The sequence below is a fragment of the Trichomonas vaginalis genome, chromosome IV, assembly GCF_026262505.1.
Source record: "Trichomonas vaginalis G3 chromosome IV, whole genome shotgun sequence".
Classification (NCBI taxonomy): domain Eukaryota; phylum Parabasalia; order Trichomonadida; family Trichomonadidae; genus Trichomonas; species Trichomonas vaginalis.
In genome coordinates this window covers 4,424,489-4,439,084 of record NC_067206.1, presented here as the reverse complement: position 1 = coordinate 4,439,084, position 14,596 = coordinate 4,424,489, and the positions used below count along the sequence as shown (strand labels likewise).

Below are 14,596 nucleotides of genomic sequence, written 5' to 3'. Positions count from 1 at the left end.
AACGTATATAGACACATAGTATATAATAGGTACATTCGAAATACAACCATTAAGACCAAGGTAAATAATTCCCATCTTAATTTATACATCAACATTTCATTAAAAATCATTAAAAACAGAAAACATAGATATTAGTGTTGACAGGTATATATGCATTTTGGCATTGATGTGATATGAAAAACAAGCATACTATATGATTAAAGAAATTTGAAAAAAAAAATCAAATCAAAATTAAATTTAAGTTTGTAGTAAATATAGATAATTATACAATGGATATAGATGAAAATATTTATTAATATCAATTAACATTATATTTCACGCTCTTCACTGAGCAAAGGGGTGGAAGAAGTTACATTATCTAAATTTTTGGGTTTCTGGAAAATTTCTTTGGCCGATCTATCAATGGCGAGTGTTCCAAGGTTGTTTGCGATCAAAAGTTGGCACATATCAGCCTTTTCTTGTGGAGTTTTGCCGGCAAACTCTGAAGACGGTATTGTCTTAAGGAATGTAATATGAATATGTCCAAACGGAATGCAAAGAACCAACCATAGCCACTCAAGAAATGTATCAACAACCCAGTTATAAGTAACGCCGCCAAAAGCGAAAATCCATGAGTATCTGATTGTAACAGGCTGAATTGGCTCATCTGTTAAGAATGATCCGGTACGGAATCTAAATACGATGTCGCCATTGGAAATTTTGCCTTCTGAAGCAATGCTCGCTGGGTATTTGGAATGGTCTTCCATAACGGAACGAATTGCAGCCGAATTTCCTTGAGCTTTAGAACGGTCGATGAAGGTGGCGCCATTTGCAATAGCAATCTGTCCAAGGCATGGGATTGTCTTGATTCCACTTATTGCAATGATTGTAAATGGTCTGTAGATGAAGGTGAGTAATCCGTCTAACAATGACAGATGATTGAAAACAAAGGCACGGGCATCGAAGTCTGGCTTTCCTTCAACAGAAATGTACCATACTCCGAACAAAAATGCTAATGCACGAATGAATTTTTGAGATGTATATGTTCCATATGGTTCAAGAATTCTAAGCATGCAAGGAATCCTATAGAAAACGTGGCAAGGAGTCATAATGACTATATAGACGAGAACTAGAACAAATACTAAAAGGAAACGAAGCCATCCTAAGCCAAAAATGAAAAGTAAAATTTGTACAAATCTTTGCCACTTTGTGAATGTTGGTTCAGCATATGCAGCATGAAATTCTTCATCTGATATTGTTGTAAGACTTGTTTGATGCTTTAAACTCTCTTTACCGTGTGGAACGCGGTCAACAAATCCCATAACAATAAAATCTTTCTATCGGCAGGAGACCATGAATTACTTTTATTCAAATAAATCGAGTTTTGTAATCACATAGCTTTTAAAACCATTGGACTACAATTTTCAAATCTGGCAAAAATACTTATTTCGCGGAATCGCGTAAGCGAATCTTCTTATGTATGATACCAATCAAATGTAATGATTCTTATTAGAAAATGGAAATTAAGTACAGCATTGGTAATTGTTTTATACATGTTCATTAGCTAATTTTGTTGCGAATTGAAATTTGTTACTGATTTAATAATCTTATTATGTTAATTTAGACAAATATTATGCACTAATATACGTAGTTAATGTGATGGTAAGCACGTTCATATCTGAGCACTCATATTAAGTGATTTTGAAATTTTGCAAATTCTCTTTCTGTATAATATACCCTACCATTACAAAACATGAAAAATTGAGCATGCAAAGAAGAATATTAATATAAACAACATTTAGAATACAAATATCTTCATTAACATAAGCGTACGCGTATTTTTTCGAGTTCAAATTTCATTTCATTTTGTCTTGTTGCTAAATCAGAAACATCACGCCTCATTTGATTAATCATATTGAGGAACATTCTTAATGATGGTTGATTTGCGGTATTTTTATTTGTAACAGGCTTACTGGCAATTTGGGATCCAATCACTGACTTACTATAGCTCTGAACTGGTGATGTTTTTGAAATGTCGATATCTATACTACTAATTGTTACATCATCAAAAGATTGATGTTGAGGAGATTCCTTTTTCGAAGCATCTTTTGACTTAATCTTTTGGGTACGATATTGTTTTGCCATTTCGAGTGCTTGAATCTGTGATTCGATTGCTGTTGTTCTATCTACAATGTTTGCAAGTGATTCAGATAAAGCTTTTAGTTCTTTGCTATTTCTCGCTTTAATATCTTCTGGAATCTTTCTCGTTGGTCCTTTCATTCTACTTTGATATACTGTACGTTTATTTTGAAGTAAGAATGAGGATACTTCATCAACAACTTAGCTATCGACCAAAATTGTGTTCATTATGATCGGCATGTGAAGCATAGAAGCAGTGTGTATGAACACATAGAATAGTTTCCATTCGTTTTCGAGATATATTATGAACTTTTAAAATATTCATATATTACTTACTAATGTAGATGTATTTATTGTACTATGTAAGTTAATGAAAAATATCGCTCAAGAAGAGCAAAACTCGATGTTAAAAATGCAAATTGTTTATTAATTAATAGCTATTTTCTGGAAATTTTTGAAGAAAAACTTTTTTCATTTTTCTTATATATCTGCATATAACACATACAGAAATAAGGATTTGTAATTAAAAAATATTTAGAATTGGGTAAATAAATCATTAGATCGTTAATTATATTAATCACCCTGTCTTAAAATAAGCAAGTGGTAATAAAGGCTGTATATGACAGTTGGAGTATTGTTAAATTGCGCGAAATTTTGATAAGTTTCGAATACTAATTATAGTATGATCCTATGTATTGGAATTCAATGATATAATAAACAGTTAACGGTAAACAAACTATAATAAGTGTTTGATGAAAATCGATTACTATATTCAAAATGTTTGAACTTTTTTTGACGGAAAGCTATTGCCTTGGATGCGTGGAATGAAGTCCTTCTTTGTGATTTTTTCCAAATTTTTTTTATTCTCAAAAATGCTTTAGCAATTTTGTTAAAAATAAAAATGATTTTTTCAATTCTCGATTTTTTTTGGAAAATTGAGGTTAAAAATCTTGAAGATTTAAAATTTATAGGTCAACAAAGCATTTTTATTGTATTCTAAATCCATAGATAGAATTAATTTTTATTATTCTAAAATAATTATTCTGAAATATGTTAATTATACATTAAATTCAATTTTTATTATTTAATAGTATATAAAAGAAACTTATCTACCAAAATTTTAAATCACCCATAGTTTCACATCAATTATAATATATTGGTCTATAGATCATCAAGCATTATTAGTAAAATAAAAATATTTATGGTTCAAATTAAGAATTTTCTTCACATGTTTAAAAAACATATTAAATATATGGAAAATAATCAATAATATCATGCTTTTATTCAATAGTATTTATAATCCAAATTTTGTGAATTGCATTTCCATAATAAATTTGAACAAAATGTGTAGCAAACTCGCATGCTTAGATTTGACATCATGATCTTTTTATCTGTTAGTGACTATTGCTGCAGAATAATAAACACTGGATCTGAATCAAACGGAAGTTAAGCAAAGGTATTTGAGATTTTATCATCAAATAGTATGTATAATTGACTAGTCAATCTGCTGTTTCAATATTGTTTTAAATTTATAATGCAGAAATAGTACTTTGATTATCATAGGTAAGACATAAAATTCAACCGTTGTAATATTTCGAAAAAAATAAAGGTATCATCTTTAATGCAAGTTATGATGAGTTGAACATCGAATAATTGAATTTTAGCAATATTAATATTCTTCAGTCCCTAGCAAATCATTGTATCATATTAATAACATCGATCAATTCCTTTTCAATGGCCAAATAAAGGAGAAACAATATGCTCATACCACTTTTTTTTTGACCGAAAAAATGAGTTTTTTTTCCCTCACTTTTTTTCATAATCCCGAATTTGAGCCGCAAATCTTAGAAATAATGATCCCCATGATGTGTTGAATTGTTTTACTTCGTTAATATAAGTAACAAGTTAAATTTGATCTCAACTTATTTTAATTAATGCTTATTTTTATTGATATATTGTAATAAACAGAAATTCATCAAAAGTGACAGCTCTCAATTTTTTGACATTTGTAAATTCTAAATTGAATGAGAAAAATGAAATAATACTAAGCATAATACAATATTCTAGATTTAATTATAATTAGGAAAAAGTTAGTTTTGAGAGTACTTTTCATAGGCATATAGAATGAAATCTTCTGAAAAATAATATCACATAAACTCTATTATTTTCTAATATATAACTATTTTATATAAAATCAAATTCAAGGATCTTAAAAGCGAAGGATAAACCTCAAAATTTACGAATATAATGAGTGGGAATAGGCGTAAAGCAAAAATTGATATTTCATATGGTTTTATGATAGATAAGCATTATATTCCCACTCATTATATTCGTAAATTTTGAGGTTTATCCTTCGCTTTTTAAGATCCTTGAATTTGATTTTTATATAAAATAGTTATATATTAGAAAATAATATGAGTTTATGTGATATTATTTTCAGAAGATTTTGTGTTCTTCTTCAAAATTTTATTTTTTTATTAAAAAGAATCTTTACAAAATATACATTTACTTTAATTAATATTTAAAAACGTGCTCTATCAAAAGTTCCAAAAATTCAATATTTTAGCTTTTCTGAGGTGTCACTTTTGACGAATTTCTGTTTACAACAATATCCATTTTATAATCATAAAATAATCAAACATCTAAAAGGATCCTGTGAGATGTCAAATATAAAGAATATTTTATGCTTTTTTGAAACGTCAAATTATTTTACACCTTTCAAAATTGAATAATTTACATTTATTTCTGAAACCTTTGGGGACGAATATTTTGAAAAATTTTAATAAACTAACAAGCTGTATAATTTACCAAATTTCGAAACGGATATTTCTCAGGGCAAATTCTTTTCAAAAAGGTCAGATAAACTTAAAAAGTCACTTTTAAACAATGTCAACAGAATTTCACAATGAAGAAAATGAAATACCAGGAAATTTAGAAACTCTAGAACCTGATGAAACAGTCGAGAACGAAAGTGGCAAGAAATTATATAAAAAATGGTGGATGATTGTTATATATTGCGTTCTAGCATTCATTGTGATTGTTGCAATAGCAATAACAATTTGTGCAATATATTTAGACTATGGGCAATGCAGCAGGACATGCAGAATGCATTATTGCAAACCCACCGATGCAAAATGTTTTATTTCAAATGCAATTAAAGGATGGAAAACACATGCTAGTGATAGAACTAAATGCACATGTTCCGCTCCTTCTCTTTTTAATGGCACAAAAGAAGTTTCAAGATATCTTGAACCTGTTGATACATGGGCTATGGATAATCAAACATACACATATTGTGCAGTTCCTCCAAAGGACAACTATACAGGTGAAGCTATAACATATGTGTCACGCGAAGCAGCTGAAAAAGATAATGCTTTTCTTCTTCATCAAGGACCATGCGGGATGTGCTCTTCCATAGCCGATAAGAAGGCTTATGAGAAAACACGTTTGAATTTGACCAAGATTTCTACAAAAGCTACCTTTTTTGGACTATTAAAAGGAAAATATGCCAAAAAGTTTATGAAAAAGACAGAACTGAGCTCAGATTGCATTGACTGCTGGGTTGAAAACATGAGAAATACCATCATTCATTGCTTTACTCGTTGCATGTTTGGAGATAGATCTGGATGTGACAAAAATGGCGAGTTGACTGATTGCTTGAAGTGTGATGAAATACATTCAGGTGTTTTCTTCAGGCAATGCGCCGGAATGACAAGAAGAAGAGCAGGTATCCAGACAGATATTTGCAGAAAACCAGGTGAAATCAAATAATTTTTATTTTTGTAGTTTCTTTTATTTGTAATTATAAACACGTTGATATATTTACTTATTTTATACTTTGACATGCTTATTGCAAATGAACTCATCGCAACTTTTATATTTTGGCAACTAATTGAAACATTGGTATTAAGTACCAATAAAAATACTCATCATCATAGAAAAACTCCATTTTAAACTATTCAAATAAAATTTTTTTAATTCTTTCAATTTTAACGTGTCAGCATCTAAATTCATAGCTCAAGATGTACATATATCGATAGATTCTCTCGTGTATAAAAATACATCTAAAGAAATGATTCAAATAATTTTCTCATCTTTAAGCAAAAATAAATCAACATCTATCTTCACATATACCATGCTAATACATATGATACACAAATCAGTCTTAAGGGTCAATTTGAATTTTGAATTTCTTTTAAATTTTCGGCATTAAACATATTGGATATACTTGGTATATGCAGAAAACTACTTTTACACCAGCTCAATAAGATAAAACCATTTTGCTGATGGAAACGTGAATTCAGCTGAAAATTTCTTGAAAACGATCCTGAATCTGAAATGATCAAAATTTATCGTCATGATCGGGTTTATTCTTTAACAAAATGATATTTCTTCATCTCAGGTTGTATTATCTTTGTCAAAACTTTATTGAACCGTTCAGAATTTTATGTCAAAAAATTTCAAATGTTGATTTTCGCTATTGTTTCATTCGTATTTTCAAAAATATGCAATGAAGGAGATACACTTCAAATCGCAGAAGGTGTTACTGAAATTAAAGACTCGGAATACCAATCATGCGTTAATTATAAAAAAATTATTTTCCCATCGACTCTTCAAGTAATAGGAAATCTAGCATTTGCATATTGTGAAAGCCTGTCGCAACTCACCCTTCCTCCAAATTTAGAAAGCATAGGAACACAAAGCTTTCTTGGTTGCTCAAGTCTTACTCAAATTTCATTTTCAGACACTATAAAAGTAATAGGAGTTGGTGCTTTTACCAATTGTTCAAGTCTTACAGCTCTATCTTTGCCAACGAACTTAGAACGACTAGATGATGAATGTTTTCGGTCTTGTACTCAACTCACGGAAGTTAATTTCAAAAATTCTAACACATACATTGGAAAATCATCATTCCAAAACTGCACAAATCTCATTGATGTCATACTTCCATATTCATTAAAAGTTCTCAAAGAAAGTACATTCGCTAACTGCATAAATCTCATCAATATCAATAATACTAACAATATTGAGGTCATCGAAGATAATGCTTTTACAAATTGTTCAAAATATGAAAAATTTGATTTTCCTAAAATCCAGAAAATAGGTTCACGTTCATTCGAAAATACTAATGTAAGTTTTACATATTTTGTCAGTTCATTAAAATCTGTTGGAGAGTACTGTTTTTCGAAATGTCAAAATTTAGAAATTGTGGACTTATACAACAGCAATGCAACTCTATCAAAAGGATTATTTTCATCATGCAATTCATTGAAAGCATTGCAAATACCTAAATCATTAAAAATAATTCCAGAATCTTTTGCATCTAACTGTACATCATGAAACTGGCCGATAACTTATAATTCAGTAGGAGAAATACCTGACTACGCATTTAAAGGATGCAGTTCTCTAGAATCCGTGGCTCTGAGTCACTTATCTAAAATTGGCAAAGAAGTATTTGCATCATGCACAAGGTTATCTTCTATTGGCATTACTTATAGTAATATAACCGAAATTTGTGATTCATGCTTTCTTTTCTGTACTCGTTTAACTGAAATTAAAATTCCAGACTCTGTAACTCATATTGGAGTAAGTGCTTTTGAAGATTGCACTTTATTATCCAAGGTAATCTTTCCCACAAGCCTAAAAGTAATAAATGATATGGCTTTCAAGAATTGCAAGAAATTATCAAAATTTATTTTACCAAAATCATTGGAAACCATCGGAAACGAAGTATTCCAAAGTTGTATGCTTGAAGATATAAATTTACCAGAAAATCTTCGATATATCGGGAAAAGTGCATTTGATTATGGTTCCAAAATCACAATTTGCATTAGCTCCGATGTAAAACTAGATGATAGCATGTTCCTTTCACTTGGTTGGCTGGAAGAAATAGTTTTTCGTTCAAATAATTTTGAGATATTAAAATTAAAAGATGTTAAGCCTTCAAGAATTGTAATTGACTCCAAAATGATAACAGAACTTCCATCACTACATAATTTCACAGGATTGATCAATTTGACTATTTTGGATAATGGAATTCCTGTTTTATTTCCAAGTAACTTTATTTATAGTCATAATATTTCGATTTATGTCCACGGAAACATAGATAAAATCCCAGAAGATGCTTTTGTTGGTTCTAATATCTCTGAATTTGTTTACTGCGGAAATAACACAGTTCAAGGAAATTTCCTTAAAAATGCTCATTCATGCAATTCTGTACAATGCTCAAGCATCTACAAACCGAAAAAATTTGGAGGAAAATCTTATTCAATAAATAAAGACATTTGTCCAGAATATGAACGAAAAATGAGCGAAGCTACAAAGGTTGCAATTATTGTCGCAGTTTCAGCTATAATTATCGGAATAATTATAACTTTGGTGTTAGTTTTAAAGGTGAACTCTGATCACAAGTTCATCAAGCATAAATTGTTACTTCAAAAGCTTGTTGTTGAGGATTTTGGATAAATCCTTATTTTATTTTTTTTTTTTATTTGCAGTATCAATAAATAAATGTTAGTAATTTATATCTAGATTCTTTTTCATATCAAAATATATTTCAGAGACTTAGTCATCATATATCAATTGCTATAAATCAAATCAGATAGAAACATATGTATTTTAAATACTAGTTGGATTCGTAATGGACTAGTATAACAATGTTCAGAGACATAAGGCGAATTAAATATAAAACAATCTAGATATATTTTATAAATTGAATAAAGGATTGTCATTCTTATTTTCCGACATAATACTTCAGGGAGTATGTTAAATGTAGTTCAATATATCAAATTTATTCATTGGCTCGAAAAGATCAATATGAAACGAATCAATATCATTTTTGATAATAATTTTATGTGGATTGTTCTTAAAATAATTGCAGGTACGGATATGCAAATAAGATTAAACAATTGAATCGAGTCCCATATAAATTATATCCCTGACAATAATGGCATTGATGACATGTTGCATTCAATCTTTTTCCCCAACCGAAGTTTTTAATAAGATGTAAATTTCGGTTGTCACAATTAACATGTCACGAAATGAACTTAATTGTGAATAATTAGAATCATTTCACATTTCAAGAATGCAAACAAATAATCAAGCTCAATCAGAACGTCCAAAGCTTAGACGTAAGTTCACACCAGAAGAAGATCAGAAGTTGATGGCTTATGTTCAATACTTTGGTGAGAAATGGTCAATTATCTCTAAACTCATGGAGACAAGAACATGCAAGCAATGCAGAGAAAGATATCGTGAGTACCTCAACCCACGTATCACTAATGCTGCATGGACAAAAGAAGAAGATGAACTCCTTATTCGACTTTACACAGCAAAAGGTCCTAGATGGACTGAGTTTTCAAAGATTTTGAATGGAAGAAGTGATAATAACATTAAGAATAGATGGCATACATATCTTAAGCACAAAGTTGACCCATCAATTCTTCAATCGAGTTCTACAGAAGTTTCTGATACAGTTTCACCAGAAGATTTATCAGAAATCATATCTATTCCTGAGCCTCAGTCATTCGAATTCCATTTCGTAGACGATTTTGAATTCTTCTATACCTTGTAAGATTCTACATTTTCTTTTCTCTGTTTGTTATTTAAATGTTAATGTTTATAAAACTACTCTTCTTTTTGCAAATGAACTCTATATTGATTCTGGCTAGAAACTCGAGAAATTAAAAGTACCATTTTGAAAATAAAAATTATTATTAATTATGTGTGATACTTGACATTTATTCATAAAATCAAGCGATTTGGAGTGATTTGCAAAAAATCTTGTTATAAGTTTGTTTTCAACATGAATAACATAATATAAAGAGACTTTATATGCAAAATTATATTACTAATCAAATTTTTAAAGTTTCATCGCTTAATGTCTGATCAAAACATCTATCCAAACAAATACAGTGAATTGCGAAGTATGTTTGCACACCACATTGATTTGTATAATGCGTTATATCAGCTAAAAACAGATAATGAACAAAATTTAAACAAGATTTATAATACGATCAAAACAGAATTGATTGATTCAAGGAAATATCGTCCTCAAAATATTATTAAAGATATTTTAGAGATTATCCTTTATAACAATTGTTACAAAAAGTCATACTTATTTCTAGCCAAACTCATATCTGATGACTATCATGTCACAGAGGTCAAGAATGTTGAACTTATTTCAAATCTCCTGTTTTACAAAGAATATGGTATTAAATTAGACAAATACCATGATCCTGAAAAAATTAACTCAGAAAATCTGGATATTCATTCAGAAAATACGATTTACAGAGCAATTATGTACAATGACCTAGAAAGATTCATTTCATTTACTGAAGAAGAAGGATTTAATAAGAATCAAACACTTGAGAGCAATTTATATCCATTTAATTATTGTGGATATTCATTGCTTGAATTATGTTGTTATCATGGGGCAGTTGATTGTTTCAAGTTCTTAAGATCGAAATTTAACTCAGAAATAACTCAAAGATGTCTACAACTCTCATTTTTAGGAGGAAATCCAGAAATCATGAGTGAATGTTTGAAATATCAAACACCAAATAAAGAGTGTATGAGATATGCAATTATTTCACACAACATTGATTTTGTTACATTCTTGATGAATGAATACAATATAAAGATCGATTTATTTTATTGCAGATTGTATAATAATCTTGATTCATTTTTAGTTTATTTTGATCAAACTAATGATTATAGCGAATGCTTTGTTCATTCATCGATTTTTGATATTCCTTCCTTTTGTGAGTATTTCCTTTCACATGGTACAAATATCAATGAAAAGAATATTTATGGAAAAACTGCTCTTCATATTGCAGCAGAAAATAATTGTAAAGAAACAGCCGAATTTCTTATTTCACATGGTGCAAATATCAATGAGAAAGATAAAAATGGAAAAACCGCTCTTTCATATGCATTTTATTTATTTAAGGATACCCTTACGTGTCAGATTTTTTGCGCATACGAAGAAGTCATGCTAGACATGAGCTATAAACCTGAAATTTTAGCAACATATTTAAAACTTTTTAAACTACAATACACTTTAATATTCAAGAACAAAAATATTCTTTTTAGAAATTACATAATTATTTTATGTGAAATCTATATAAAAACATATTTTGCGAGCGTAACTTTTTTCTTTATAAGCACCTTATATGACTGATAAACTGTGAAGGCACATAATTGTTAATTCATAGAGTTGATATGTTTCCAAAATTGAGAGGAAATTTGAAAATTGAATACCCTTTCAATTCAATTTTCAAAAGATATCAGCTCCTTCAATAATTGAAGGACGATTTTGATCATTTGCTCTTAAAACAAGTATGCCATGGAGAAAAAAGTTACGCTCGCAAATCTGAAATATAACTATCATATAAAAAAATTAAATTCTAATTTTTTACTCTATAGATATTATTGGCCATTTGTGTAATGCATAAAAGTTTATGTCATATGCATATATTTGGAAGTATGGGAGACGAGGGAAATTACTTCTATGAGGGACTAGGATTTTTAAAAATTTCTCTATCGGACTCACCATTCAATTTCTCGAAAATTAAAAAAAATCAATAATAGCTAAAATGTATTATGCACAACAAATTTTAATGTTACACGGTATTTTTTGAACTTCATGACATGAATTTTCTTTATATTATTTTTTTTTTGGATTTTCTATGATTTATGCGATAGGCTGGAACAACATTGTAAGTGCAATGATATCATTTATAGAGAAATCTAAAACTTCAGCATTCAGAACTCGCAACCACAAAATATTCATTTGCTAAGTAAGTAAAGTTGATTAAGTTCGACACTTAGCTTTTATACGTAAAACCAAGTGTGTATTGTTATTTCTTGTTAAATTATTGAGAAAAAAATAAATTGTAAGAGAAACGATACTGATTATTGAAATAATATTGAGGGTAGCTGCAGATTTCTTCATTAACATGCCGGAAATTTGTTAATCTTGGTTTTCTATCATAAAATCTGTCGAAGAATCTAAAAACGGAGATATGAAATAGAGATCATGTAAATCTAGAGTATCCTGTCAGAAAAATAGACTAAGCATGTAACCTTTTTTGGTCATAAACACTTTTTACACATTAGTCATACAGATGATCATTAAATTTAAACGAGCACTTTTTGTCAGAATTTATTCTTTTACAAAGACAGAAGATTTTAGTATTATTTAATATTAGTGCTGTAGCAAAATTCAAAAAAACGGTGAAAATTCAGTGAATTTGTGAATTCACATTTTTTTTTCGACATTTTTCTTGATATATCCATGCACATTAAGAACACAGCTTTGATTACGCTTAAAAAAGCATAATTCATATATGAAATTGTTAAAGAAATAAACAATTTATATAAAAATTGCACTTATGGGCAGTTTAGATATATAATTTATATATAACATATATACAAATCCATAGACAAAGTGCAATAACTACAATGTTGTAGAAAATTACAGCAGAAATACTGACTTTTGAAGGATAATAAGAATTCTTCTAAATGTTTGTATTTTTATAATTTGATTGATTTTTTTACTATTTCATTAATCTTTTATGAATAATAATTATTTTTAATATATGTGCTATTAAAATTTCAAATTTGACTAATATATCTAAGTTATCTGAACGAAACATTTAGAAAATATCATACTATACATTGAAATAGCAAGTAGAGCATATTAATAGCAAGTTTCTTGGCTTTATATCTATCATCTATTGTTGTTTGATCAAACAAAATTCACTCTATTATATGGTGTCAATTCAATTAAAACAATTTTTAATAGTTATTTATTTAGTGCGAAATAAGTGCAAACTCATAAATGAATAACTTAATAGTAGAAATGAATTATCTGATATAAATCTCACCAATTTTGTCCATCAGAAATACTTTAATTGCATACGCATAACTATTAGTAATACGTCTGGAGTGTCAATTAATAACAATCCACAACAAGTAAAATTCAGATTTTTATTTAAACTTATTTTTTCCTAAAAGTTTTCTCAAATTACTATATATACATATGTGGATAAAATAATAGTAATATTGTAAAAAATTAGATAATTTTTTTTATTTGAGAACCTCTCAAAAGTTCATTCAATTTATCAATTGTTTCAGTTTGATGTATATTCATTTCTGGAGCCTAAAACTTTAGCAATCATGACAATATCATATTCTCTTTCTAACTACGCAATGTAAGGGTATCCTTAAGGAGGAAACTGTCAAAGTTCTTATTTCACACGGTGCAATAATCAATGAAAAAAATAAATATGGAAAAATCCCTCTTCATTTTGCAACATATAATTATAGTAAAGAAACAATCGAACTCCTTATTTCACATGGTGCAAATATCAATGAAAAAGATGATGATGGAAAAACCGCTCTTCATATTGCAATAGAAAGAAACAAAAAAGAAATTGCTGAAATTCTTATTTCACATGGTATAAATATCAATGAAAAAGATCAAAATTGAAAACTTGTTAATATATTAAAGTAAAATATCCGAGTGATCATTTTACACTTAATGATATATCAAATACCATCATGTTAATATAATCATTATAGTTTCAAGAATCCAATCGTAAAATTTCTTAAATTTTAAAAAAATTAATTGGAAATACGGATAAATTATAACACTAATATAACTACTTTATTTATCTATGATTCATCGAATTGTTCTACATCGCGCATTTCGTTTGCTTCAGGAGCAAACTCGATTGGTTTCTTTTCGACTGTAAATATTTTCTTTTTCATGTTTGTCCAAATGAAGTAGGATACCCCTGCACCAATTAAGAGTCCGGCTGTTACATCATCAGGATGATGTTTAAAATCTTTGATTCGAGAGCCACCAACGTAGACTCCAAATCCTAAAAACAAGACAGCAGATGCAAATGATATCAGTAAGTTCTTGTCAACGAACACTTCTTGAACAAAAAATGCAACAAAAACACCTGCAGATCCAGCTTCTGTTGCATGAGCTGATGGCCAAGATATAAATTCCTTATCTCTTTTGGTACCATTTAAACGACATGTCGTGTAGTTTGCTTCTGGGCCACACTTTGTTCTCATTGTTGGCCTTGGCCAGCCAACATAGCTTTTTGCTAGGCAAGTAATGATTGATGTTGTAGATACTGATGTAATAAATGTCCATAGCAATGTGAAAAATCTAAAATCTCTGATAATGTTCGGAAAGAAAATGTTGATAACTGAAAAACAAATGAACAAAGCAGCTGATCCTAAGAAAATAAAGTACTCTAACGATTTTCGGGGAAAGATTTCCGATTGAATTATTGGATATAATACGGATGAATCATTTGGTGGGACATAAATAGGCATAGTAGGTACAGTCATTGACCATTGCCATAGAATGTAGGACGAACAAGCAGCAATTAAATTTACAAAATCAAATTGCTGAAGTAAAAACTTCATATTCAGAAAAAAATTTATAAAAAAAAGT

General features: G+C 29.0%; 7 protein-coding genes across 7 annotated transcripts, besides 4 other annotated features; 4 read left to right on the top strand and 3 right to left on the bottom strand.

Moving 5' to 3' along the window:
- Positions 1-248: 248 nt before the first annotated feature.
- Positions 249-1,304, bottom strand: TVAGG3_0028530 (1-alkylglycerophosphocholine O-acetyltransferase protein; the record flags this gene model as incomplete). The annotated part of the gene is made up of 1 exon (XM_001582041.1): positions 309-1,301. One exon carries the CDS (start codon positions 1,299-1,301, stop codon positions 309-311), a length of 993 nt encoding a protein of 330 aa, XP_001582091.1.
- A 450-nt stretch (positions 1,305-1,754) lies between these two features.
- On the bottom strand, positions 1,755-2,828 carry TVAGG3_0028520 (uncharacterized protein; the record flags this gene model as incomplete). Its single annotated transcript, XM_001582042.2, has 1 exon — positions 1,798-2,259. The coding sequence occupies one exon, from the start codon at positions 2,257-2,259 to the stop codon at positions 1,798-1,800; it is 462 nt and encodes a 153-aa protein (XP_001582092.1).
- Positions 2,829-4,076: 1,248 nt separating this feature from the next.
- Positions 4,077-4,113: a mobile genetic element.
- Positions 4,077-4,113: a terminal%2Cinverted (terminal inverted repeat of Banshee-A3 transposon ID:TVAGG3_0028510).
- Positions 4,114-4,688: 575 nt separating this feature from the next.
- Positions 4,689-4,726: a mobile genetic element.
- Positions 4,689-4,726: a terminal%2Cinverted (terminal inverted repeat of Banshee-A3 transposon ID:TVAGG3_0028500).
- A 251-nt stretch (positions 4,727-4,977) lies between these two features.
- Positions 4,978-6,305, top strand: TVAGG3_0028490 (uncharacterized protein; the record flags this gene model as incomplete). Its single annotated transcript, XM_001582043.2, has 1 exon — positions 5,005-5,889. The coding sequence occupies one exon, from the start codon at positions 5,005-5,007 to the stop codon at positions 5,887-5,889; it is 885 nt and encodes a 294-aa protein (XP_001582093.1).
- Positions 6,306-6,411: 106 nt separating this feature from the next.
- TVAGG3_0028480 (leucine-rich repeats (6 copies)-containing protein) lies at positions 6,412-8,753 on the top strand (the record flags this gene model as incomplete). Its single annotated transcript, XM_001582044.1, has 1 exon — positions 7,864-8,583. The coding sequence occupies one exon, from the start codon at positions 7,864-7,866 to the stop codon at positions 8,581-8,583; it is 720 nt and encodes a 239-aa protein (XP_001582094.1).
- A 444-nt stretch (positions 8,754-9,197) lies between these two features.
- TVAGG3_0028470 (RNA polymerase II transcription regulator recruiting protein) lies at positions 9,198-9,797 on the top strand (the record flags this gene model as incomplete). Its single annotated transcript, XM_001582045.1, has 1 exon — positions 9,203-9,691. One exon carries the CDS (start codon positions 9,203-9,205, stop codon positions 9,689-9,691), a length of 489 nt encoding a protein of 162 aa, XP_001582095.1.
- Positions 9,798-9,850: 53 nt separating this feature from the next.
- Positions 9,851-11,299, top strand: TVAGG3_0028460 (protein of unknown function (DUF3447); the record flags this gene model as incomplete). Its single annotated transcript, XM_001582046.1, has 1 exon — positions 9,998-11,299. One exon carries the CDS (start codon positions 9,998-10,000, stop codon positions 11,297-11,299), a length of 1,302 nt encoding a protein of 433 aa, XP_001582096.1.
- Positions 11,300-13,538: 2,239 nt separating this feature from the next.
- Positions 13,539-14,563, bottom strand: TVAGG3_0028450 (phosphatidate phosphatase protein; the record flags this gene model as incomplete). The annotated part of the gene is made up of 1 exon (XM_001582047.1): positions 13,798-14,208. One exon carries the CDS (start codon positions 14,206-14,208, stop codon positions 13,798-13,800), a length of 411 nt encoding a protein of 136 aa, XP_001582097.1.
- Positions 14,564-14,596: the final 33 nt, after the last annotated feature.